Source organism: Thunnus maccoyii, chromosome 14, assembly GCF_910596095.1.
Source record: "Thunnus maccoyii chromosome 14, fThuMac1.1, whole genome shotgun sequence".
NCBI classification, from domain to species: Eukaryota; Metazoa; Chordata; class Actinopteri; order Scombriformes; family Scombridae; genus Thunnus; species Thunnus maccoyii.
In genome coordinates, this window is record NC_056546.1 from 29,309,424 (window position 1) to 29,336,328 (window position 26,905).

Consider the following 26,905-nt stretch of genomic DNA (forward strand, 5'->3'; position numbering starts at 1 on the left):
ATCAAGGACTATTTCGGTGGAGCTTTTGTTGTTATCAGTTTTTCCATTACATGCAGGCAGGAAGGAAAGCCATTGTTCAACTGAGAGTTTTAAGGCTTTTCCTCAAATCGCTCTGACCTCTCCAGGAGCCTGCCTCGCTCTCTCTTTCTGTCAGACGCTTCTGTTCATTGTTTCATATAAAAGTCTTTGTTGCTTTGTTGTAATGAACAATTACAACCACTTGGATCCTTGAAACATCTGTTTCAGTAAAAGTCACGTTCTATCTAGCTACTTTGATGTGGAAATATGGAGGTAGTTGGAAACAACAGATTTAAACGGCCAATAGGTAGTCATAGATAAAACTCTGTGAACAGGTGACTCTTAGAAGCTTAAACACAGTTACAAGTCATTAAGGTCGCTGCAATGGAAAACGGGCAACAGTTGCTAACTGAACAGCAAGACTCCGACCATAAAGAATTATTTTGGTCTAGTACATCTTTGATCTTGTTTTCATAGTTTTCCATTGTTAATAATAACTGTAAGTTAATTGTTGAGATCTGGGAACATGGTGACATCACTGCAACAAGGTCAGACAAGAAAGACAAGTGGTAAACAAAGCCCCAGGTTAGCAAAACTTATCAGGAAGAGACACAATAATTCATAAACTGGACTTATCCTTACTTTATTTTTTATAGTGTAGAATTCCACCTCTGTGGGTGAAAGCTGAAGCCAGTGTGGAAGTGCCTGAAGATGTAGTACTACTAATAGCCACTAAATGCTATCTTCAACCTCTCTCACCATCATTATAAAGTCAATTTTAGGGTCTCAGCTTTTTCTTCTTCCTTTTATAAGTTACCAGTTGAGGTGGTTTGATCAGGATGCCTCCTGGATGCCGACCTGGGGATTTATTCTGGGCAAATCAAAATGCAAGGACACACCAGGGCAGACCTGGAATATGCTGGTTGGATTAAGTATCCCATCTTGCCTTGGAGCAGCTCCGGATTCCCCAGGAGGAATTGGAGAACATGTGGACATGTGCCACTGTGACCCAGACCTGGAAAATGGATAGATGGATGGTGAGGATTTACAGGTGTTTCAACACAATATAGTCAGCTGTTCTTGTTACTGGTTGCTCTCCTCCACCCTGATTGCTGCCATGATTTCTCTGATTTATCTCTGTGTGAGTGTGAAGCAGTCCAGAGAGAGGCCTTCATGCCTTACAGTTGGGATGTCTTTATCAGTCACAGTTCACTAGGTACTCTGAGTGGGCTGGAGAATTTAAAGTCAGTTCCATCATCATTCTAATCTGGCCTGGACCACATGGCCTACAGTCCATTTTCAATCACAATTCACCATTTAGGCTAAATCATAATAATCATTGCACTGGAATGATGGTCTTCTGCCTGAGAGACACTATTTATCTTTGAGCAGTCCTGCTACTAAGTATTGTTTTATTTTGTTGATGAAAATTAGCAGTTGCTTTCGTTGTGATGTGACTAAATCTACACACTAACTTATAGTGCCAGGAGATGTGTTTTCTGCCTGCTCTGCAGAATCTCTGTACGCATATAGATTTATTGATCTGCCAAGCCTCTCCCTGGCTGTTCAGCCTCTGCAGTTTATTCACACTGTACCTGCCTGCAGAGCTTAGTGATGAAGAAATGGTGCTTGTTTATGCAAGCTGTAGGTGGGTAACAAAGAAACTCTGACTTAGAAAGGAGCACACACATTATAGAGATTGTTATTCATACTAATGGTAGGACAAATCTGTCTATGGGCAATATAAATGCAACTGAGTAGGGGTGGGTGATAGGGACAAAATTAATATCACAAGATGATGCTTATCTTGTCATATTGGCACGTTAAAATGGTAAAGAGTCTAACTTTTTTTTATCCCTTTGAGTCCAATGTTTTTCAATTTAATGAAAGTCTGTGAACATGGAATAAAAATCACAGATTTACACATTTTGCAGTTGCACTGAACATTTAATTTACAATGTACATTAAGTTCACAGTGAACACCTAAAAGTTACTGTAAACATTAAGTTTACAGTGTACAATTAGTCTACAGTAAGCATTTAGTTTACAGTGAAAATTTAGTTTACAGTTGCAGTGAACATTTAGATTACAGTGAACATTTAGTTTACACTGAACACTTACTTTACAGTTACAGTGAACATTTAGTTTACAGTGAACAGTTTACAGTTACAGTGAACATCTAGTTTACAGTGAACATTTAGTTTACACTGAACACTCACTTTACAGTTACAGTGAACATTTAGTTTACAGTGAACATTTAGTTTACACTGAACACTCACTTTACAGTTGCAGTGAACATCTAGTTTACAGTGAACATTTAGTTTACACTGAACACTCACTTTACAGTTACAGTGAACATTTAGTTTACAGTAAACAGTTTACAGTTGCAGTGAACATCTAGTTTATAGTGAAATAATAGTTTATAGTCGCAGTGAACATTTGGATTACAGTGAACTTAGTTTACAGTGACAGTTTAGTTTACAGAGAAAATTTAGTTTACAGTGAACACTTACTCTGCAGTTACAGTAGACATTTAGTTTACAGTGAACAGTTTACAGTTGCAGTGAACATCTAGTTTACAGTGAACATTTAGTTTACAGAGAATATTTAGTTTACAGTGAACACTTACTTTACAGTTGCAGTTTTATATTATAAAAAGTCATAGAATGTGCATATTCACATGTCAACAATGATTGCTTTGTCATTTACTTCTCTGCATTATCCCTATTATGTGTAAAAACTGGAGTCTTAGATTAGAAATATGCATTTAAAGTTTAAGTGCACAAGTATCCATTTTTGCAGTCAAGAGTCATGTCATGTCCTTTTTAAAGGGAGAAAACAAGATCTTTTGTGATAAATCAATAATGCCCCTTTTTTTCTCAAAGGAGAGCACAAGACATGTAATCAACAGAGGTCTGTATGCTGTAACAGAAAAACTCAATTTAATTTCAATTGACCATACACACTCACATACTTTGGTTTTGTAGGTCTGGTGAAAATCATGCAGCGTGACATTGCACTTTATCTCTACACCATCCACACAGTCAGACTCATGTATAATATATTCCACTTGACAGAGGATGAAAGGGAAAAGCTGTTTCAAACCTCATGCCATAGAAGAGTAAGAAGCCACTGACAGAAATACATACCATACCTAGAGTTAACAGGTGTGCTATCACACACAGTCCACCAACTGCAGTTAAGTGATGTTCACTGTAGATTTACACTGATATGTCAGGCTGATCTTAGCCTTAAAATAAAGCCAGTCTGTGTCATCCATCTCTGATATGATGAATATTTTATAACACTTGTCTGGCCCGAGAAAAGAAGCCTACCTGAGTTTCATCAGTATAGCACATTACTGTAAGCAGTATCCCTGGGTGTTCTTCATCCATAACAACAACAATTAAGAATATTTGATGTGGAAATGATCTAAAGATAATAAATATCTGCAGCTATTAGCAGCATAATTCCAAAAATATGTCCTTGAAAACCTGTGTGATTAAATATCATAGTATGTTTGTGTAGATCTGTGTGTGCTTTAGATGTGTGACCGTGTCTAGTGGCTGCAGCTGTTGTCAGGCTGTTTCTCTGCACTGTGTGTCTGGGCTGATGGCCAAGTGGATGCAGTGAGCTGGGGAGAGAGTAGGGGGGGTTAGTCTCTCTCTCTCTCTCTGCGTGGCATGAATGAATGGGACCTCTGATGAGAAGAAGAAGCAGCACATTCTCTCCCCAAACTCATTTTGCTGTCGCCCTTCTGAATGTGGTTCTTTGATAGTTGATTTTTTTTGTGTTTGTGCCTCCCAGTTTGCCGCAGTGAATTTAATGAGGCTGCTCTCCTGCTATTGTAGGTAACAGTCGGTGCCTTGCTTTGTATCTGTCTCTGTGTTTCAACGCAGTCTTAGCCACCACTGTCTTCTGAAACAAGCTGCTATTGTCTATCAAGATCTCTCTGTAGGGTTCATTAACAAGTTAATGAACTTTTTCCATTTCAAATATTTAAACTAGATACAGTTTGCAGATTGAAAATTTGCCACAGAATGAATTTGAGGTCGACTTGTAAAAGTTTGTATTTGTATGACGGACAGGCAAAATGCAAAAGGCCAAGAGATACAATAGACAACTCATTAACAAAAAAATATGCAGACAAAAGAATGATTGATTAAAAAACCCCAAAAGACAGACACCATGTGTTCAACTTAGATTGCTAGCATAATTGGCTTGAAGCCCATCCTGCCTACTAAGCTTGTTTGAATCAAGGAATCAAAAGCTACTGTCATCTGATGAACAAGCAACGATGTACACATTCAAGAACAGTATAGTTATTTTGTTACTGTGAACAACATCTCAGAGATTGCCAGCAAAAAGACAAAACAGCCATCCCAGCAAACATTCTGATGTTGGAGACATGTTTAAAGCCCAGTTGTTTTTATGCATATTTTCAATTTCTGCATAAAACCTGAGTGGAAACACCAAAATCAGAAAAAATAAAAAAGCTGAAACATTGCAAAAAAGTTTTTACCTTTGGTTGATAGAAGATGCAGTTATGGCCGATGGAAACAGATTTTATGAAATAGACCTTGATATTATAGTACCTGCTGCAGAAGACCAGAGGTATTGTAGGTACATGCCACCCCAAACTCTGTCACCATAGCAACTGACAAAAATACCAGTTGCATGTGGATCAGAAGAGATAATTCATTTTTAGCTTTTTTTTTTTTTTACACATTCTGTATAGCACACCTTAGTAGTGCTGTACCACACCAAGCAGTGATCTTGTGTGAGAGATGAGAGTGCCGCATTTTAAAGTCTGCTCAGTTACAAATTGTGTAGCTTGTAACTGAATTGCTGCAGTTTGGAGTTTGTTCATGTTCCTTTTGTACTGTTGCTTCACACTGAAGCCTCCTGCTAAGCAACAACAGGAGGCTGTTATTGTGAAGCAGTTTCAAGAAATGCAATGTATTAATCACTGACATTAACTTTGTTAGCTAGATATTCTGGACCATTTAATCAGTGGAACAGTTTTAAATATTGCATAGAGGATGTTGTAGAGTGTAGTAAGCTGTTATACGAAGTAGTAAATAACACCTTTTATTATGCCATGCTGTCCTCTTGCTCTGGCAGCATTGGATGAATGGTCTTGGCTGCCCAAAAATTTGGGTGTTTGATGGAAACTTGTATGATTCACGTTTCATTTTGTGGAAATTACAAATATTTCCCTCAAAACTTGCATTTGCATTTGCACATTTTAATGGAAACATATAGTAGTTGGTAAGCTGTTAAGCTATATCGCTATTGCAAGTTAGGCTGATGGTGGCTGAGGAGTTGCTGGTGATATACTCCCTCCCTTGACTGCTGGTTAAAAGCATATATTGGATTTTTTCATCAGCCAGACCCTCTGAGAAGGTGACCTCAGTTCAGCAGATCAAAAGGACTCAATGTCATCAGAAAATGGAAGACTTCCCTTATTTATCGATGTAAGCCTTTTAAACTCAGAGGAACCCCTTTTCAGTAGTACTTAGACTAATTGATTTCAGTTCGTCAAAGCAGAAGTGCCTGATCATTTTACTAACATGCTCTTGTGTCTCAGGCCTCTGAGTTAACATCGTTTGGGGAACAGATGGAATGTGAGGCCAACAGGAAGTCACTGCTCCTGCTGAGAGGAGAGAAAATAACAAGGGTCTTCACATCCTTTTCAGCTGCACACTCAATGCTGCTATGTCGACACGAGTTCCGCAGGCTTTTCAGGAATCAAAAGTTTCCTGTTTAATTTTACTCATCCTTTTCAACTGTGTTGAACGTGGGTGTTCTGCAGCTCTCACATCTATGCTGTTAAAACTAACAGTAATATTTTTCAGTGTCATGGTTGTAACAGGAAAAGCACTTCCTTTTTTCAAAAGTAATGCAATTAATTACTTTCATTATTATTTCCACCTGAGAAGCAAACGTTGGCATGTTAATTGGTATAGCCATCGGGTTGGCTACTTAAAATATCCTTGTAAATTTTGAAATGGAAATGTACATGAAAGCGTACACGAAGCATAAATTAGTTTATAAAATGCTGTTTTGCAGTCGACTCAGATGCTGATCATCTCAAATACTGCTAATATTGTTTTAGACACCATTACCTTTACTCGTTTGTAAAGAGACAGAGGAGAAACACAGGGAGAGAGAAGGGTATTCTACAAAGTCCTCAGGCCGGAATTGAACTGGGGATGTTGTGGTTACATGGTATGCTTCTTGGAACACTGCCATAAAGAAATCGTACAAAATGTTTTCAAAGAGATAGAACCTATAGCCAGATTCATGAAGGATATGCAGTCTCCAGTTTTGTGTTAGTGGCAGTGGGTTGGTGGTTGGTGTGTTATATTGGAAAAGACAACAAAATGAAGCCAGAAATAAACCCAGAAATAAAAAATTGTTGTTGTTGTCACATAGTATAACCTATCTGATTCACTGGCATGGCTAATACTATACCAACTTCATCTTACAAGAAATATATGAATGTAATGAATGCAGAACAGAAATTTCAGATATGTTTGAGGTAGTTTAGCAACTGTCTTGCTACTATAAACATATAAACGACATTTCCAACTGTGAAATGTCCCCTAACCTTACATCACCTGGGGGCCACTGGCCAGGTTGTTCTCTCCTAGAGAACACTTGGCAGAAAAACAAATCCTTTTTCTATCCGCCCTGAAGCTGAGCAGCTGATCGTACCTGTCACACTGCATGCTTAGAAGAACAATGCAGCCTGAGTTTGTTTTATTAGAGATCAGTGACTTTCTTACAGATAATACAGGGAGCAGTCACATAAAACTCAATGAAAAAATGATCAGTTCAAACTGTCTCTGCTGCAGGTAAAGCTTTATTTCATAGCTAATGCTTTTAAGTTCAGCTTTGATTTTGCAGCCTATCCAGAAAATGACATTATTATTCTGAAATAAAAGACTGGCAGTACAAATGTAGAAAATGAATGTCAGCATAATGTCTTCAACTATTTGATTAAAAAGTCAAAGCAGCGAGTGTCACTTGAATCCACAGCAGTACTAATCATTTATAGGGATGATTGATGAGTTAACCTGCATCATAATTACTTCATCGCCATTAGCTACTGACATGTTGATAGACTTTTTTTCCTTTGTTACATAAGACCTGCTCCCCTTTATCTGATGACAATGTAACATGTTGGTCTCATGTCTGAATAAGCGTGCGAGTCATTTTCACATAAAAGTCACAATGGTAGTCTTACAAGGTCGTATTTCTTTAGCACTTTCAACACGGCACAAGTCTGAACTGAATGCTGTTAGATGAATATAAAGGCTGCAGCAGCACAAAGTCAAACATGTACAGAGAGCAGTGTGCATCTTGTAATAAATTTAAAATCTCAATCTGCACTCTGCACAAAGAAAATATGAATTTAATGAACTGCAGTGAAAGAGCCAGTTTTAAGTTGTTGAGAAGATTCTTCTCACATCAGAAAAGATCAGTTAAAAAAAATATTTTCACCTCAACAGAGGCAGAAGAGGTTAAAGAGTTTGACATACAACAAGACATTGCGATCATGTGATATGCATCTTAACCAGTAGACCACCCAAGCTATGAACTCACCCTCCATCTCTCTGTCTCACACAAATATTGTACGAGCATTGTCTCTTTCTGTAAATATCCTGTCATGTGTCAACATTAATCTTTTGTCCTGGAGGCAATGTTATGTATTTCATGTCTGAAAAAGACTACAGTGTTTCACCTCTATAAGAACAAAGAAACATTAACCCTTTGCACCAGAGGGATTCAACCTCAAAATTTGTACTCCTTAATCTCAAAATCCTAACTGTGTCAAACACAGACATCATACACACTCTGTAAAAATCAGAAGAACCTCCCCTTTACAAAGATGTTCATTTCTGTGCAATCTGTGAAGGATAAAAAAAAGAGACAAAAGATGTTCCCTATAACTTGAGATCTTGGTTCATAATCATCATACACTAATACGTTTTCACTTCAAAATGCATAACTTTTGCTACGTTAACGCCTAGCATCCACACTACTCCAGCGTTTCGAACCTCCCTCTATGGAGACATTTTAGTTTGAAAACTCAGGGATTGCGTTTTAGTCCGGATGGGCAGAAATAGAGACTTTTGAAAACGATGGCACAGACACCTATGTTCACTTCCTGATTGGGTCTGATCAGTCATGACATGTCCTTCCTTCTCTTTCGTCAATCCCTATCATGTGACGCTTTTCCAGCTACGACTCCCAATCTATGTTTTCTGCCGTTACATTACACTCGTGTTACTTTCAGAGACATTTCCACCTTGTCGTCAGTCTAAGCAGAGAAATCTCTGGTTTTACTTTTTGCTATTGCTGTTCTTCCTTTGTAGTAGTTTCTGCAACTAAGCAACCAACCATAGAGTAGATAATCTGCTTCCTGTTTACACTAGCATGCGCATGCCGAGTGTAGGTGAATGGTCATGTGATATGCATTTTCAGGTGTGTTAGTATGGATGGAGATTATTTCCAAAACGCTTGTGTTGACGGAGATCATAAGTGTGGATGTAGTCTGAAAAAATGCAGTGTATAATTCCATGGAACAGATTTGCCATAATGTTAAAAAAAGAAAACCAAAACTGCTCCGTTCCCAAAAATGTGACATCAGTGATAAAATAAATGAAAATGGGGTGTCAGTATTTTGATCGTTTGGCACTATCAATACAAAATGCAAAAATGATGGCATTTCTGAATAGTTTAACTTATCCTGAAAATAATATGACATACCTGGGTGACACATATAGTTACTATACCATATAGGCTACCTATAAATGAAGGAAATGAAAAATGAGCAAAAACACCCTAGGGTTTGAGGGGTTGAAAAAAATATTAAAACATCATAAAAATTACAACAGAATGTAAAAGGAAGTACATTTATTTTACTGTATTTTTATGGAATGTTTAAGAATTTCAATGTTAAGTCACGTCACGTATGGAAGATACAGTCAGTGACCTGTAGCATGAGCGCTGTACACAGTATTGACTGGAATGACTTCACCTCTTGGCATTAAAAGTAGGTTTGCAAGAATCAAAGTTGTTGTAGATACACAGTTGGCATTCACACTTCACAGCTGCCTGTTAATGAAATTTCTTATTACATGGAGGTAAACAAACTGAGCTAGCGCAATAAAAAAGAAAGGCTGAGCCAAACCTCAGTGATACAGCAGTTGAGATATTATTTACTACAAGAGCAATCACTTTACTTCTCTAATCGTGATTTGATTTTTATGGCCATTGTTGGGAATAAAAACTCAAGGTTGGAAAGGTGATTTTAGGAGTGGGCTGCCAGGGCCATGGAAAGACGGGCTGGATGGCAGCTAGATGGAGTCTAGCCACAGGTGGTCTATAATTCTTCACCGTAATTGCCTGGCAAAGTGTATTATGGGTCTTCAGACCACTCATCCACTCTGTAGGGGTGGACAAGAGAAAAGGGTGAGCGAGGCGGAAAAATAGGATGGATAACATGATGTCCCGTCGTGAGACAATTCTGCCAGACGCTCACAATACGTCGAGGGAGTACTATTATTGTGTGCGTTCAAAGAACACTTTCTGTGAAGGCTATTAAGCCAGACTAATGAAAATGATGGTAGCAAATGGGGAGACAAACTTCAATTCAATTGAAATGTCATTGCGTTTTAAGGACAGGTGCAACAGACGTTTTCTGCTATTTGAATGGAGTCGATGTTGTCAGTCCGCAGCACTGCACCAGGAAAAGAAGGCAGCCAGAGTTCAGGTTCAGCAGCAATGATTTGGTGTTCAATACAGCAAGCACTGTCCAACCAGTCAGTCCCTCAGTTGAATTTCTGAGCCTCCTCAGTTATTCCAATTAAAATGTACCATATATCACATACCATAGTGTTTGACAAAAGCTTTCACCAGCCTTTTCTGGGGATTTTGACCACATCTCATGGTCTTCATCAGTGAATGGAGTTTTCTCAGTTGACTCAGGTGTCATCATGTTACCTACAGTAAGCACTGAACTTTGGTCACATGACAAGAGGTGTTTATATATGGGAGGAGATGGTAAATCCTGTCTCTGTTTAGAGATGGTCTCTGGTGTCAGATGGGAATGTCTTCCATGATCTTCCTCCTTCCATCCACTGACTCCTGCTCCATGACCTTTGACCCCCTCCCAGTGGAAGCTGTGAGTGGTTTTGGTCTGGTGTTCACAGACAGCTGATGTCGTCTGATTCTGATGTTCATTCAGTCTCCTGTCCATAGACAAGGACTGGTCTTACATTGGCACTGGTTCCTGATGGTGCGAACCATAATACTGATAAGCTCCTGCAGCATTCTCTACTGCTATAAGTATTTGGTTGCCATTCATTCCTTTATTTAACATTCAGCATTTTCAGTTTGCCTACTGTTAAACTAACTTTTCCCTTGGTGTGGTGGTCCACTGATCGTCCTTTGCGTTGCGTGACTACATCATTGTTGTGTTTACATTCTGTTAACTGTGTAGGGCTGTAGTTACAGTGGGCAGGTTAAAACTCTCAGTGGGCTAACTGATGGGACAGTACCATATATTACCATATATTTGTGGTGTTTTGGATTTTCCAAGCAAATCAGCTGCTGCTCCACTCTCAGCTCAGGTTGGCAGAACAAGCTAGTTATTAACTAAAGAATATAGCGCACCAGTTTACAGGTCTATATTCTTAATCTGGGGCTGTACTGGAATATCTTTACATTATTTACAGTTAAAAAATCTCCTTATTTATCTCATATTGACCGTTTATGCAGCCCAGACTATTTTAACTCCTGTCTCTTTAAGGCTCCCCTCCTGATGAACCCACTCTGTTCTGAATGGTTAGCTTCTGGAAGCTATGTCTCGGCCCTTTAAACTTTAGCTGTGCGACTGGCTGTGATGGTCTGACGGTCATCCTGCTGTCAAAACTCTCTGCTCTTAAATGTATGCCATACATTTGTTTTTAAAGCAACTAACTACCTGTTTGTATGCATTGACTCACCCACAGGGTATTGTATAGTTACACATCATAGTGTGAAAGAGTACATTTATTAACCACAGTTACAGTTGTAGGGTGACAGTGATGACTCCTGCTAGCCAGCAGTTCCTCATGCTTAAAAAATCCAGAATAAAAATAAGCAAAAATACTAATAATAATCAAATTAAGCAAACAACAGAATGGAATGATCATCTTCATATGCAGCTATTTCTTCAATGTACTTGGTAACTAGTCTATGTTATATGGTATTTACGACATTAGAGAAGGTTAGTTACAGTTTGGCTTATTGTACAGGGTCTGGAACCAGTTTTACTCTCTAACATGGCATGATAGAAGGATACCAAATCTATCTCTATCTCTCTCTCTATCTATTTCTGGTTTAAAATAAAATGAACTAGTACACAATGTAGTATAATGGAAATAACTGACTGAACATACAGAAACATAAAGATACAGCAGGTGTGATTGTGACATAAATATCTTTGTCTCTCTCTCTCTGCAGATGCGATGGCTAATCCTTCTCCAGCAAAGAGCATGGGTGACCCTGGAATCACTCCACTGTCTCCCTCACACACTCAGGTAACTCAGCTCATTCTCTAATGCACATGTACTCATTTCCGTACATATTTTGAATGTTATTAATCCTGCTTTATGGTGAGCTGTATGTATAATCTCCCGTCTGCACAGCCATCTTATCTGTTAGTCTTAGATGTTTGTGTCACAGGCATTTCCATTATGTGCCTACCTGTGATTCTCTTTTGATAACATTGCTATCTGTCCACCAGTCTGCTTCACTGCCTGACCTTCATGCACCAGTCTTGCTGGTTTGTGACTATGACTATCCAATGTAGAAATGTTTCATCTACATAATATCCAACTACTATGGGTGAACATCTGTGTTTGGAGATTATTTTGTCTATATATAAACAGGAAGAAATGCTTTACTTCCATACTAGAGTGGTGAAATAGTGCTGTTCCCTGTGGTGCTGCCCAGCTCAGTGCTATTCATGGCTTCCTCTTCCTCACTCATGTATTTTTCATAACAATGTTAGCGGACCACAGGGAGGGTCACTGCAGCAACAAACAATGATACTACACAGTCAAACAAGTGAAAGTTATCATTATTCACAGTGTATAATGATAAATAACACAGAGCTGAAGCTTCTGTAAATCAATGAAATCTCCACAGTCTAAAAATATCTACACGGTGAAGTGTTCTCTGTCCTGCTGTTGTTACAGATGTGTCTGAACTAACCGCGACCCCTCCACTCGCTTATGTTGGACTAGGGTTTATGGGAAATGGTGTTTGTTAAAGACTGAAAAAACAAAAATATTGAATAACCAGCGATATACTGTATATAGTTTTAGAAAGAATACTGTCCTTATCTAAACATGAAGCGAGCCCAATGACATACTGCTGAGAAAGTTGCTTTTCCGTGGATGGATTTTTAGTTATATGTGTTGTTAGTAATTTTGAGGTTTTCTTACTTGTGGAACACAAGTTCTGGTTTCACTTTGGCTCTCTGTGTTAGTCCTTTCATTACCAGGGGCCTGTACCACAAAGCAGGATTAGTGGGTTAGCCAGCTATCTTTGGGCTTAACTCAGGTTTTCAGGTATCATGTAACTGGTTACCATGGTGACCTATGCTGAGCAGCAAACCTGATCTGGAGCAGAATAACTTGAAAGGATCAGATCAAAAGACTGCTGACCAATCAGATCCCTGGAAAAATTGAGCCATCATTCCTACAGGATGCTGACAAAAGTCCTGAGTTTACAATGAAGGTTTTTACACTCTGATTCCATCACTGCAGCTCACACAGCTGAGACAACTGTGTGATGATAACTGGAAATAAAAACTAAAGCCTCTGTTGTCTTTTATTAGAAAAATAATCCACATACAGTGATTAGCTCCCATCATTATAGATGCAACATTTGGGTCAGATAGACCTCGTCAGGCATTGACTACTTTTCCTCTCCTCTCTGCTTTGGCTGCACAAACATTACTTTTTTATGTGCATCACATATTCAGAGTTTGTTCATCATCCAGCAAAAAAAGCAAAAACATACTCATTCTATACTGAAGTCATATATAATATATAACCAGTTTCATCATACCAGTCATCCAAGATCAGAAATGTTAGGCTCAGTGAAGCAAGCTAACCCAAAGAGAGCCAGACTAGGTTGAACTTGCTTGGTGGTACAGGCTGCAGGTCTGCACATATCATTCATATGTACTGTTTACATTAAGTGCCCAGGCATGCAGACATGTTATCTTAGCGCTGTATGTGTTCATGTCTGTGTTAAGTAGTGATGCAATATTACATTGTAATTGATGTTTCTTTTCAATTTTGACTTTTTATATGTTATTGATCTGGATCTACAGTTGTGCTGTCACAGTTAATGGCTGTTGTGAATGTGAGGAGGTTTCTAACAGGTGAATATTTGTATGTGTGTGTATGTCTATATGTCTAACACTATGAATCTATATATCATCTCTGTGCAGCAGAACGACACAGACCAGGTCCCGTCAGGACCGTCCTTCATGGTGGTGGTTGCCATTGACTTTGGCACCACGTCCAGCGGTTATGCTTACGCTTTCACTAAGGAGCCAGAGTGCATTCACACCATGAGGTAGGCCAGCACCGCAATGCAGACACTCATTGAGAGGTGTGGAGGTTGGCTGAAGCTAGAGCAACACATTAGACAAACACTTTGCCAATGGTGGGCTACCAGTGAAAAACAGAAGTACTTCCCTTACATAATAACATGATCCAAGAGACATTCTAATGATACCATGTCAGACTTGCTCAAAAGCTATGAGCCACAGACCTCTCAGGTCATCTGGTTCTAATATTTTTGCTATACCAAGAGTCAATTCAAAGTCTTGACAAAGCTGCATTTACTTTTTATGCCCCTAAATGCTGGAATTGCCTCCCTGATGACCTGAGATGTGCTCAGTTTCTTTTAAAAAATGGTGCTTAGTCTTTTCTCTGTTACCTTTCAATAATATGCAATTCATCCTTTATAACTGAATAATCTAGATGTTCCTTACTGTATGCTTGTTGTAAATGGCTATTATCATTATTACTGTTGTCATACCCATCATTATTTTTTATGAATCTTCTTATCATTATTTTATTTTCTCTCCCTCTCTCTTCTTCCTCATCTCTGTTCTTGTGTTCTCACATTATCTTCATCCTAACATCAGTGGTAGCTGTTATATGAGTGATTTAAGAGAACGCAACTTTTTGGAAATTCACAAGTTGTCCAGGCCTGTCGTACGAGACATGTAGATCTATGTAGTCTTTTTCTCCCAGGGAGGCAAATTTCAAGGAATTCCCTAATCGATTATTGGACGTTTCAACAATCTCACTGCCCACCTACTCATGAACAGGTCAAGATGAAACAAGCAATATAGATCAAGTCGGTGAATCCTACTTGAAACACTCGTACAAGCAAACCTCACAGAAAAAAGTAAGAGAGGTTTAGGATAGGAATACAAAAATCTCCTTGCATGAGATCCAGTGAATGTTCCTTGGCTGTGTCTGTAGAGGATTTAATCAACCAATGAGAGTGTGTCAGCCTCTGAAGCAGCTCTGCATCTGAACAATACCTGTGTGACTAAAAACTGCTTCTTATTCATTACAACAGAGTGCAGGAGGTAGTGCAGCCACCGAGATACTCATCCCTCCATGAACCAAGGGCTTATTTTGTGGTCCCAGATAAAGTGAAAGTCGTTACTCAGTCAACTTCATACATTGCTAATAAATGTAATTTTAAACAATAGGAAGAAAGGTAATATAAGCTGTTGTTAAGTACAGTGAGTATGATCTGTATGATGCATAAACCTGCACATAACTGTGTAAGTGTTGAGTGGAAAGGTTGTGAGGGTTGTGTGTTGTCGTGTGTGCACTCACACAGTAATAGATGTAGTGTGTACATTTCTCCTTCCTGTTTCCCTGTTTTTGAAAAAAACATTTTAACAACCTGAAAGATATGATCTTCAGCAGTCAGCATTAGTGAGCTTGTTATGCTTAAGATGGTTGTAAGACACAGGGAAGCTCCTCAGTTTAGAAAGCCACATTTTTGCACGTTTGCACATATTTCACATTTTGGTGAAATGAGCTTATTTGTCTTTTTACAGAGAGTGAGATGAGAAGATCGATAGCACTCTCATGTGTGTGAACGACAGAGCTGGAGGCAGGCCGTGGTTAGCCTAGCTTAGCATAAAGACTGAAAGCAGCTAGCCAGACTCTGTCTGTTCAGAAACACATCTGTAAACATCTCAGAAAAGTCAAAATGACAATTTGTGATTTGAAGTGATGCTAGATGCTGGAAAGTTTTCTTGATGAACACCAGTGTATCCATGGTGCTGGCTCATTCACTGCATCCGGCTGTTGTTTGCTAAGAAACAGTTTGCAGCACACATTGTTGTTTTTACATTTCTGTTTATGTACAGATTAAACTAACAAGATACAACATATTTACTTTAGAGTGTTTAGCTGTTTCCTTTTTAGACAATTTCATTCAGTTATTTTACAGCTGCTTATGATTGGACAATATTTAGCATCTGAAAATGTTAGCTTCTTTTGTTAAATGAGAAGACGGTTTTATAGAAAAGCATGTTTATATTCCTCAAAGCAGGGTAATAGAAAATAAATACTAAAACTCAGGTATTGTATTGTAACTAGTACTGATAAATCCCAAATGATAGTCAGCCTCAGTCATACAATTCTACGGCTCTAACTGATAATTATTTTCATCATTGATTTCATTATTGATTGATTAGTTGTTTGGTCCATAAAATGTCAATCACCGTTTCCCAAAACCCAAGATAACATCCTCAAATGTCTTGTTTTCTTAGCTGCAAACTCCTCACCTTTCAGGAAAACTTGCTAACCCTAACCCTAGCTAATGGAGCTGGACGATCTTCTCTTAGCCCCAGATCTTTTCAAATCCTACCAACACCTCTTGGCCCTGACCGCTACCTCTGTCAGTATAGTCTAAGTATAGCAGAGGAGAGAAGTGGTTGAGGAAGAAAGAGTGTCATGACAGCAAGCTTTGCCCCGACCAGAAGACAGAAAAAATGATGAGGGCTGCAGCTTCCCCAGAGCTCATGGATATGTCTGTAGATTACTAAAGAAACTGAAGTTACAATGATAAAATGCATGTTTCATTACCAAAATGATGCACCTGTGTGTTACTGTCACCTTTTTCTACTTACTTGAGTTTGCAGACATGTGTTTATTCAGTTTACTGTCATAGAGGACTAAAGAAAGCAGAAAATATTCACACTTAAGAAGCTGGAACCACAGAATTAGTCATTTGTTTTTTAATCTATTACAGATGATCAAAATAGTGGACGATTAATTTAATAGTTGGCAACTAATCAATTAATGGACTAATCGTTGCAGCTCTATATGATTCCTTACTACAGTGTTATTTAGCTGCTTGCAGTGATGGTGTGAAATATAATCTGATTTGACAGTTTTGAAGCTGTGCGTACTATATGTACTGCAGGTTATAATAGCAGTGAGTTATTTACTGTCATACAGGAGTTTCAACATCAGTAATAATAATAAGTAATGATAGATATTTCAGCAAAGACCCCTATTTGTTAAGGCAAATCTATATGGAAAGTAGTTTCGTTTGATTTACCAAAATGTAGACAGTAGTTCTAGTTATTATCATCAGTGTTGGTTTTAGACTTTGGGATTTTTTAATCAATTAAATTGTAATGAAATTCAAGTATTAAGCTTTAAGCAAGGCCTTCCTCCCTTGTGTCTAATGTTAACGAAGTTTGATTGAAGCGGTGAAAGAAGCTGGACTACAACCCTGAGAGTCCCATGACCCCTGAGGTCAGGGCTCCTGGCCTGAGTGCCGGGCACCACAGGGGTTAACAGCTTCCATCCCACCACAGGCTGACAGGTGTTTAAGTTGCAGCTCATGTGTGATTCTTCACATTCTTGGCATTGCTCTCTGTTCTGTTCTCTCTGTTCACGGTGTTGCACACACTCCGCGTCCTTAAATCCTTCTATCTTATCAGCCAAATCGAGCGGTATAGTGTAAGTAATGCTGATAGATGTGAAGAGAAGCAGGATAATTGCTGCTCTGTTTAATGGAGCCTTACCTACAGCCCTGTTGCTAATGTGTTCACTTGCTGCAGTATAACATCTTGTACCATACCTGTCTCAAGACACACATTTTCATCAGGTTTTTCTGGTTAGTGTGATTGTTGTAAACATTTATAGTAGAGTGCAAAAGTTTTAGACACTAAAAGCAAAGTGAGGATACTTTCAAGAATAATGCCATGAATAGTTTTTATTTACCTTCATACAAAGTTCAGTAAACATCAGAAACCTAAATGAAATCAATATTTGCTGTGAGCAGCTTTGCCTTTAAAACAGTAGCAGTTCTCCTCGCTACACCTGTACATAGTTTATCAGGTAGTTGGCAGGTTGGTTGTTCCTGCATCTTGGAGAAGTTGCCGCAGTTTTTCTGTGGATTTAGTTGCCCTCAGCTGCTTCTGTCTCTTCATGTTAATCCCAGACTGACTCCATGATGTTGAGATCAGAGACCATCTGTTGCAGGACTCCTTGTTCTTCTTGTTGAAGATAGTTCTTTATGACTCTGGCCTCATGTTTGAGGTCATTGTCATGCTGCAGAATAAATTTAGGACTGATCAGGCGCCTATCTGATGGTATTGCTTAATGGATATGAATCTAAACATCTGAAGTGCATAAAGCTTTTGCACAGTACTGTACTGTATATCTTATTGTCATTTTAACACTTGAAACTCCATTCACATTTCAAAAAGCTCAGTTACTTTGCACTCATCAACTCTATATATGCTCATAATGATAAGCTGTATACTTTGTAAGTTATTATGGGTTATATAATACATTGAAGGTCCCATTGGTTATATTCAAATGTAAAAACACTCAGTATTGCAGTATTGCACAGTATTAATCAACTATAGATAAGTAAATCCTAATTAGTCCCATTGTATTCATAAATCAGCACTTGCATACAGCACAATCTCACATTTATATTTCAAAATGCAAATTGATCAACAGTACAAAAGCTCATTATGATGACATGTGTAATTATATACCATTGTCTTTTTGTTTGTTTGAAAGCCTTATTGCATCTATAACTCAAAGTCAGGCCAATCAGCATCAGTGCTCACAACATTCTCTTTTGTTATAAAGACTTTTTGTGTAAAAATAAAACTCACTTTATTTTGTTTTTTGAATCCCTTTAATGAGAGAAAATATCCAACACAAGCCTTTGGGCATTGCCTCAGGAATCCCTCTTCACACGAGTCATTAACTCTAACCATCAGATTAAACTGAATAAGATATTTTCACTCAGTGCTACCACATTTGCAGTGAAAACAGCTCCAGATCCCCCCGATTATTTAACTTGGGTGAGACCCTCCTCTGCCGAAATCCTTACCCAAACAAGAGCTGCCGAGGAGAAGCACAAAAGCAGCACAGAGGCTGTCTGTGTTGTGTCAAAGAGAAGGTTTTTAGTTTCTAGCAAGAAATTCTTGAATAGCTGCATCAGAGGGGAGGGGAGTGTACTGGTGTGCTAGTACGAGACATTCCTCACCATATAGAATGAACATTAGCATTCAGCAGCTGTCTTCACTTGTGAGCGAAACAAATGGAGCAGGAACCGGATTGCTGGCGCAACAATCCCCCAAATACAGAAAACAGTCAGAGGTGCTGACAGCTAGAGATGGAAGCTAGAACCTCATCTCATCATTTCAAATGTCCCTCAGGGAGATGCTGCTTCTAAATAATCTTTTTAAGGAATTAATTGTTTTGAAATGTTTTCTACCTCAGCTGACCTTCTCTCAGAAAAATACATTCATAATTAATAATCCAGCAGGATTCAGTGGATGCTTCAGTCAGGTGGAGCAGTGTTCAGGGTGATGTAAGGCCAGGTTGTAGTGATGTAATGCTGAGCCTAATAAGGACAGGTAGCCTAGCTTTCATTGGTGTTCTGACTTATGCTGGTGTATCCAGCCTCAAATATTTCAAACCTGATTCCGTACCCTGTCAGTGACTGTCAACCTCAACGTTTTGATCTTACTTGGATCTGATCATCTGAGTTATACTTTATAATAATGTCATTAAAGTGAGACTATGTAACTTCTGAAAGGAAAAATAATACCTTTTCCCCTTACAAAATGAAAAGTTGAATTCATAAGCAATAAAACACACGGTTGCTCAGTGTAATACACTCAGAGTCTTGCTGCTACAATCTTACTTGGTCTGGTATTTTTATCATTATCCCATAATTACCACTTGTGGCCACAGTGACTGCGGTTTAGCTAATTTACATAGGCTCACTTTAAATACAGTATCATTAAATTAAGTATTCCCTCTATGTACTTTCTGGTAGAAATCCTCTGGTACAGAACAACCGATGCAGTTTATATGCATACACTCATTGGGAATAAATGATAGTGTTGTTTGCATTAGCAGTGATAATCACATTTACTGAACAGACTGAAAAAAACAGTGGGCAAAGATACTGTCAATCAATAAAATATAGATTTTGTGGCTCAGTAAAGATCACAGTAAAGAACAGAACAGTTTCAACTCAAGTGGGAATAAAACTGCTACCATAAAAACATACGCAGGAATTTTTTTTAGTTCAGTTTGTGCCAACAAAATGAAATAGATATCCCATCAACCCCATATTTCATATCAGCTAAAAACTGTTCCATCCAGTTTTTTCCAGGTCTCTCAAATTAGTTCTTCTTCAAATCAGGTGCTCTTGGTGAGGCGGCCTCCATAATCCCATCAAACACTTTTCCCAAGGAAAGGAGATAACACTAATAATAGCTGACCTCCATTTGTCCAGAAATACTGTGGTATCTCAATTAGCCTACAAGCTGAGTTCAGGTGGCTTTTCTGAGAGAATTGAATCACTAATTTGAACCTCATAAAAGTATTTACAACTTAAATGTGAATGTTAGAAAAAAGAATAAAAAGAACAGAACTAACTTTTCACTATACATATACAGTAGCATGTAGCAGATATATAACTGCATGTGCAATGGATGGAAAGTCCCAGAAGAGTGGTGTTTAAATAGGTGGGAATTATTATTCAGCTGACCTTTGCAAGGTGCTAACAGTTCCATAACTCTGTACTTGATTAATGCAAAAGCAAAGATACAGATTTATGGTATGTATGTATTGATAACTGATTTGTTTTTATCCCAGGCGTTGGGAAGGTGGGGACCCTGGTGTGTCCAATCAGAAGACTCCAACCACAATCCTGTTGACTCCAGACAGGAAATTCCACAGTTTTGGCTATGCGGCTCGTGACTTCTATCATGACCTGGACCCCAGCGAGTCTAAACAGTGGCTCTACCTGGAAAAATTCAAAATGAAGCTCCACACCACTGCAGTAAGGACACACACACACACACACACAGTGCTGATACTGCAGCACACTGCTGCCTTTTTCTGCCAGCGGCTGTTGGCTCAGGCTACTTTACTGCCCATAATTCACTGCAGGACATGATGTGGATGATGCCATTACCATCAGCAGTACACCTCTGTGTCTGCTGTGGTGTTCATCCAACCACAATCATTTTGTAGTCGTAGTAATTATAGCAACACTTAAATAAAAGCAGAGATGATGTCGATGTCAATGCTGTTCCACCCCGACAAAAATAAATATGAAAGTTAGTGAGTATTCAGAATTTAAATGGAGACAGACAAGATTAATAATAAGTAATTTTGGAAGGAATGAACCACTGTACATACTGACAGTTATGCTGTCAGCATGAAAATTTAAAGAATATAAATATAAGGTTTGATCTGAGGGTGGTGCTAGAGGAAAGATTAGGTGGTCATTGACTCCTAAGGCGAGCATGAATATTCTCAACAATTTGTGATATAAAATGTCTTCTGAGCAAAGTTGACATTAAAAAGGTTAAGGTCAGTGATGATATATTTTACATATTGTGAATAAACCCTGTAAAAAGACCTAAATCAACACTGAACTGATCTAGTGTTGTCTGTGTATCAAACTCTGATATATCTTACTTCTCTGTGTCATAGAACTCCGTTGTTGTCCAAAAACTATTAAAATCACATCAATGAGCCACAGTGGTGCACTGGGTGACATGTTCCTTCATTACCATGAACACACACCATAGTTTATTTTGACTCAGTCCTACACACACACACCGTCCTACTGCCATAAATACTCAGTGGAACACCAAATGTGGATTGATCCACCACTGAAAATAGTCCCAAACAAATGCACTATTTCCTCCTGTTTGAGTAATGCTTGATAAAACTACAGTTTTTATAGATTTATGTCTTCGGTAGAAAACAATGGACATGTGTCACAGACAGGGAAGGGCAGGCAGAAAGTATTGAAAAACAGACTAACGCATTGTTGGTTTTAGTCTTTTCATGGGATTTGTTGACAATAAGAAAAATGTAGCATAACATCAGCCTTATCCTTTTAAGCCTGATGATGGAACAAAACCATTAGAAATCATCCTCTGGTGACCATGAATATTTTATGACAATGTGGCCAGTGGCTGTTGAGAGACACCATTTTGAACAAAGTGTTTGATTGATGACTTGAATGATCAACTGACTGACCTGGCCCTGCAACAAGGACAAAAAAATAAGTATACTGAGCAGTGTCATATGTCACATCCACTACAAGGTTAGCTGAAAATGTAATTGCAAATCTAGACCTCATATGTCCACTATATGTGACAAATGACTATGTGTTCTAATTCATTCATTCAACTCAGACTTTGAATTCTCTCCCACAACCAGAATCTGTCCATCGACACAGACCTGCAGGCAGCCAATGGGAAGCGAGTGAAAGCTCTGGACATTTTTGCATATGCGCTGGCCTTCTTTAAGGAGCAAGCACTAAAGGTAACACACCTATCTCATGTATATTCTGTTTTACACTATGTATTTTTATTTGGTTGCTATTAAAATATTTACATTCTGTAGAATTTATTTTCAATATACAATAGTATTAAAAAATACCTAATCTGACTTGTTCAGGTGGTATTTTGTGACATAGTAGCTAACATGTAATTCATCAAACGGTAATGGGGAGCAAATGAAATGCACAAGCAGTAAATTCCTTTTTCTGAATTGAATTGAATGGTCAGTGTCACATTAACAGAGTGTGTTTGACTTTGTCATCCTGCAGGAGCTGAGTGATCAGACAGGTGGCGAGTTTGACAACAATGATGTGAGATGGGTGATCACTGTTCCTGCCATCTGGAAAATGCCTGCAAAACAGTTCATGAGGGAAGCTGCCTATAAGGTGGGCGGAGAAGCTATACTCATATATCTTACTAACACATTTGTTTCTAGACTCCAGCGAGGGCAGTTTTCTTTCCAGTTAGCAAATGACTGATTCCAAACCTTAAAGGAATCATAACTATATATATAGAGATTAGCTGAAAACAGGATCTAACAGGTAAAATGATGTCTGTTTTACACGTGTATTGTGGAGGGAGAAGGAGTTGGATGCTCAGGGCTGCTGCAGCTCCACTCAGTAATCAAGACTCCCAGTCATACGTGACTGTCATACACATATACAGTGACCTACAGACTGTGGTAGAGGACATGGGGATAGAGACTGTCATCAATATAGAGAGAGAAAGAAACACAAAGGAAAGAAGGAGAACTACAGAGTGATAAAGCACAATAACAAACCCTCCACAAATACTGCAGTTAACCAACAAGTTAACACATCTTACACATTTAATCAATGCAAATACATCTTGTTTTTACAAAATGTTACAAAATACAAAATGTTTTTTTGTTCTCGCTAGATTCTGTAACTCAGTGCAGTCTCATTCAGCATTTCTGTCAATGGCCGTCACTAAAAAGCATATAGTTTCCATTCTAGGACAAATTCCTCTTCAATAGTTGCTTTTAGACACTGAGACGTTTGTGATTTTAACCAAGTTAAACAACAATTTATTTTTTAGCATAAAACAAAAAATTGCAGCTCCCATGAAAAGTTATTGGTGCGTCAGTGCAGGTACCTGGTTTCTTTCGTCCATATGCATAAAAGCCGCCAACACTTGTCTAGAGTCAATTTTCCAACTTTTAATTGTAATCTCTGCTGTCTAAAACTTATAGATTTTTAGTTTAGTTTAAAGTTTTAGTTTATTACAAATGTCAGTGAGATTATAAATGACATTTTCCTACTTCTGGAACAGAATCTGGAAGTTGTAGTTTCACTTTGGCTCACTAGTTGGGTGTCATTTGCATAGCAATAGAGATCAGTACTGTGCTTACGGATGATGACTCCTAGTGGTAGCCTGTAAGACTGAAAAGGAGTGGACCCAGGACAGAACCTTGTGGTACACCATATGGGGCTTTCCAAATCTGATCAAGCAGAATTTAGGTTTGCAGTACAACTCCTGACTGTCACTTCTAGGTTGGCTTGCAGGATGTATTTTACACTCAAGTACTTATTCATTGTACACACAAGGAATATATACTGATCTCAATTTGCTGTGAAATGTAGTCACCACAGAAGCTTGTAGTTTTGTCTGCTTCTCTACTGATTCTACTTAGTCACCACTTTTCTCTTTCATATACAGTATCTATACTGTATATATATTTTCATGTAGATAAAGGTAGCTTATCACAGAAGACACCTTTCTCTGCTTGGTGACATGCCCCTTGTAGTATTTGTCCTTGCAGTCTTGTAAATGGAGGGTCCTCACTAGCAGAGAATTTCAAACTTGTCTCTCCAGACCATCAGTGTATGTGGTCACCAGGGTGTGGCTATCTGCAGTGAAGAAAGAGGCTGGAGGAAGAGAAGGGAGAGAAACAGGACAGATGTGAAGGGTGGGGGAACCAGGGATGTGTGTGTGTGTGTGTGTGTGTGTGTGTGTGTGTGTGTGTGTGTGTCATTGTGTGATGGGTGTGTTTGTGTTAGCGATGTGAATTTGCTGAGGGTGGAGAGTGTTGAATATGAACAGTACGTCTCCCCCAAAGCATGTAATAAAGTAAAGAGCCAACTAGCTTTTTTATATTTTGTTTTTCTAGAGAATTGTTTTTGAATACCACCTGTTCATGAGAATGTAAATTACCAACACTTTATTAAATTTTCTATCATGTCACTTTATTATATTTAATGCCTAAACAATGCAAAGTTATCCCGCCGCATGCTGAGGGAGACTAGGAACTTGACCAGCTTGGAGATGCTATAAATTGTGCTATAAGATAAGTGCACAAAAGAAAATCCACATGTAACAGTGTCAGGTGCCAAGGAAGATGAAACACATGTAGGTTTTTGCCAGTTGGAAAGACGACATACAATTCACAATTTGCATTTGTGCACTTCTCCTCCATTTAACCACTATACTGTGTGGCCTGAGATGTGAGTGCATCATTTATTAACTCAGCCACAAAAGGCTTGAAGGAAAGCCTAGCAGGCAATGTAAAATGTATTTAAATGGTCCTGCAAAATTTAAATTGTTGCCAAACCTCATTCACATTTGGGTAAGACACTAAAAGGCAGTAATACAAACAAGGCTTCAAGAGGGTATCTGCTGATCTTGAGAAAATTTTGAAATATTAGTCTTTAGTCTTTTTTTTTCCTGTTCTCTTAATCTGCTCGGTTATAGTTTAATATTAGCTTCATTAGCTATGTTCAGTTAAAGATGGTTATTCTGTCTTAAAGGAATAGTTGAACATTTAGGGGAATATGGCCGTTCGCTTTTCTTCTGAGAGTGAGATGTGGATTGACACCAGGATGATGTAGCTTAGCATAAAGACTGGAAGCACAGGTAACAGATAACCTACCTTTGAAAAATTAACTACCAACATCTCCAAATTGGACTTAACATGATATATATAGCATTTTTTATCCTTAAATGAACAGATACATGAAAACAACAATTTGTGGTTTTAGGTGGAATTAAATGCTGGAACTGTTTCTTGACAACAGTTCATCCATCCGCTTGGCACTTCTGTGCAGTGTCTCTGGCTGTAGCTTATGATCACCAGTATGGTTGGTGAGCACAGGTTTTGACACGGGTCTCTGTACAGACACGATGGTACCAAACCTGGTAACCACACTGTGATGACATGATTTCAGGAAGCTGTGCACTGTCACTGTGGCTGACTGAACATGCAACTCAACCTAAAACCACTAATTGTCATTTTTATGTCTCGGTAACAACTACAACTTCAGTGTGCAGGTTAAACAAATGAGAAACAACATGTTCATTAGTTTTAGCAGGAGTACTACAAGCGACACCTGTCACATTACACATAGTCGTTTGAGCCACTGCTACGTATATATAAGATTTAAGTGCTGCTTTAACACACAGACATGAGACTGATATTGACCTTCATTTTACTCTTGAAATCTGAAACTGAATTCCATTTTCACACTAACACTAATTCACATTCCTGTTTGCCTGCTGTCTTCCCCAGTGATATCATTCTTTTGTCCTGATCACATCCCTGGTGTGCATGCTCAAAGAGGAGCAAGACATGAGGGGGAATGTAGAGGAGGGCAGAAACAGAGGAGGAGGAGGAGGAGGAGGATTTTTAGCTGTTATCTGCAGTGTGCCTGGAGGCAGGGATGGAGGGACGAGCTGGCAGAAACAGGATGTGATTAAAACACAGAGGTAGAGAGATAGTGAGCAGGGGGGAAGCTAGGCATCCACAGTGACTCAGCATCGACAGTGGCATTCATTTGATTGGCTGTTCATGGAGGATGGAGGGAATGAGCCCCCTCCTCCTCTGATCACATCATCCATTAGTTCTCCAGGGGCCATGACATAACCCCACAGCCATTCTCTTGCACTCTCTTCAACCCTTTCCTCTTTTTATTTGATCCATCTAAGGAGCTGAGACATTAAGGCTAAGGACTGCTCTGTCTTCTCTGGCTGCTTCTCAAACAGAAAAGCAGTGCAGCTTATTTGGACTTGGTTGTTATTCAGGTGCTCTCGGGACTTAAAAGAAGCCAAGAAATCTGCCTAGCAATAAAAGTAAACTCAAAAAATCTGAAATATAGTATATTCTGGATTTGATTTTAATGTCTGCAGAGTGTAATTTATAATGTCTGTATTTTTCTGTTGGAGTCTGTGGTCCTGAAACAAGCCTCATTCCTTACCAGGAGCTATTAATCAGTTAGATGAACTGAATTATGGATGATCTGTATCATAGCTAATGTACTGCATTTGTCTGTACTCCCCATGACACATTCTTGGCTCTTGATTGCATGGGTGTATCATACTCTTTAAACAAAAACTATACAACCATCTGAAAATCTTTCGAAACACTTTGACTTGCACATGAATTCACATGTTCTTGAAATGTTTATGTTTAGTCCTCTGGTTCCTGTAATGATCAGCAAATTAACAATTTATAGCAATTTACATCCATTTGTTCATGATGGACAGATTGATGTCCAACTCTAAAACTAAAATGATATTGAATCAACAAAAATATTCAAAGATATTAAACATATGCCAGACAATATTAGATGTATTTTTGGTCCAAAGCCATCATCAGTCTGTCTCCTCATCGAGTCATCTTTGTGAACTCCAAGTTTAAGCATAAAAATGTTTTTTTCTTCTGTAGTTTTCTTCTCTATCACAGCACTTTTAATTGCAGATATCCAAAAGTTTTGCTTTAGTACTTCTTCTGCAGTTTTTTGACTGACATGCCAGACATAGTCAGTCTTAATGCATTTACAGTAGTGGGAATAGTGTGTTTTCTGTCTGCTAGTATGGTGGATGTTAGAGTCATTTGGACACATGTACTGCTGTGCTCAACATACTGTGTTGTTCATCACTTTTAACACCACACAACTCTCAACATGTGAT

At 38.6% G+C, this 26,905-nt stretch overlaps 1 protein-coding gene across 3 annotated transcripts in view; it reads left to right on the forward strand.

Annotated features, from left to right (window-relative positions):
- hspa12a (heat shock protein 12A) overlaps window positions 1-26,905 on the forward strand; it is a 54,519-nt gene that overhangs the window by 11,057 nt on the left and 16,557 nt on the right. For 2 of the 3 annotated variants that reach the window (XM_042433498.1, XM_042433496.1), the window contains exons 2-6: window positions 11,536-11,612; window positions 13,538-13,665; window positions 20,274-20,460; window positions 21,858-21,962; window positions 22,249-22,365. In XM_042433498.1, the coding sequence (XP_042289432.1) occupies window positions 11,536-11,612; window positions 13,538-13,665; window positions 20,274-20,460; window positions 21,858-21,962; window positions 22,249-22,365 (614 nt within the window). The remainder of the gene's footprint in view (window positions 1-11,535; window positions 11,613-13,537; window positions 13,666-20,273; window positions 20,461-21,857; window positions 21,963-22,248; window positions 22,366-26,905) is intronic. The other variant, XM_042433497.1, reaches the window with a different exon arrangement.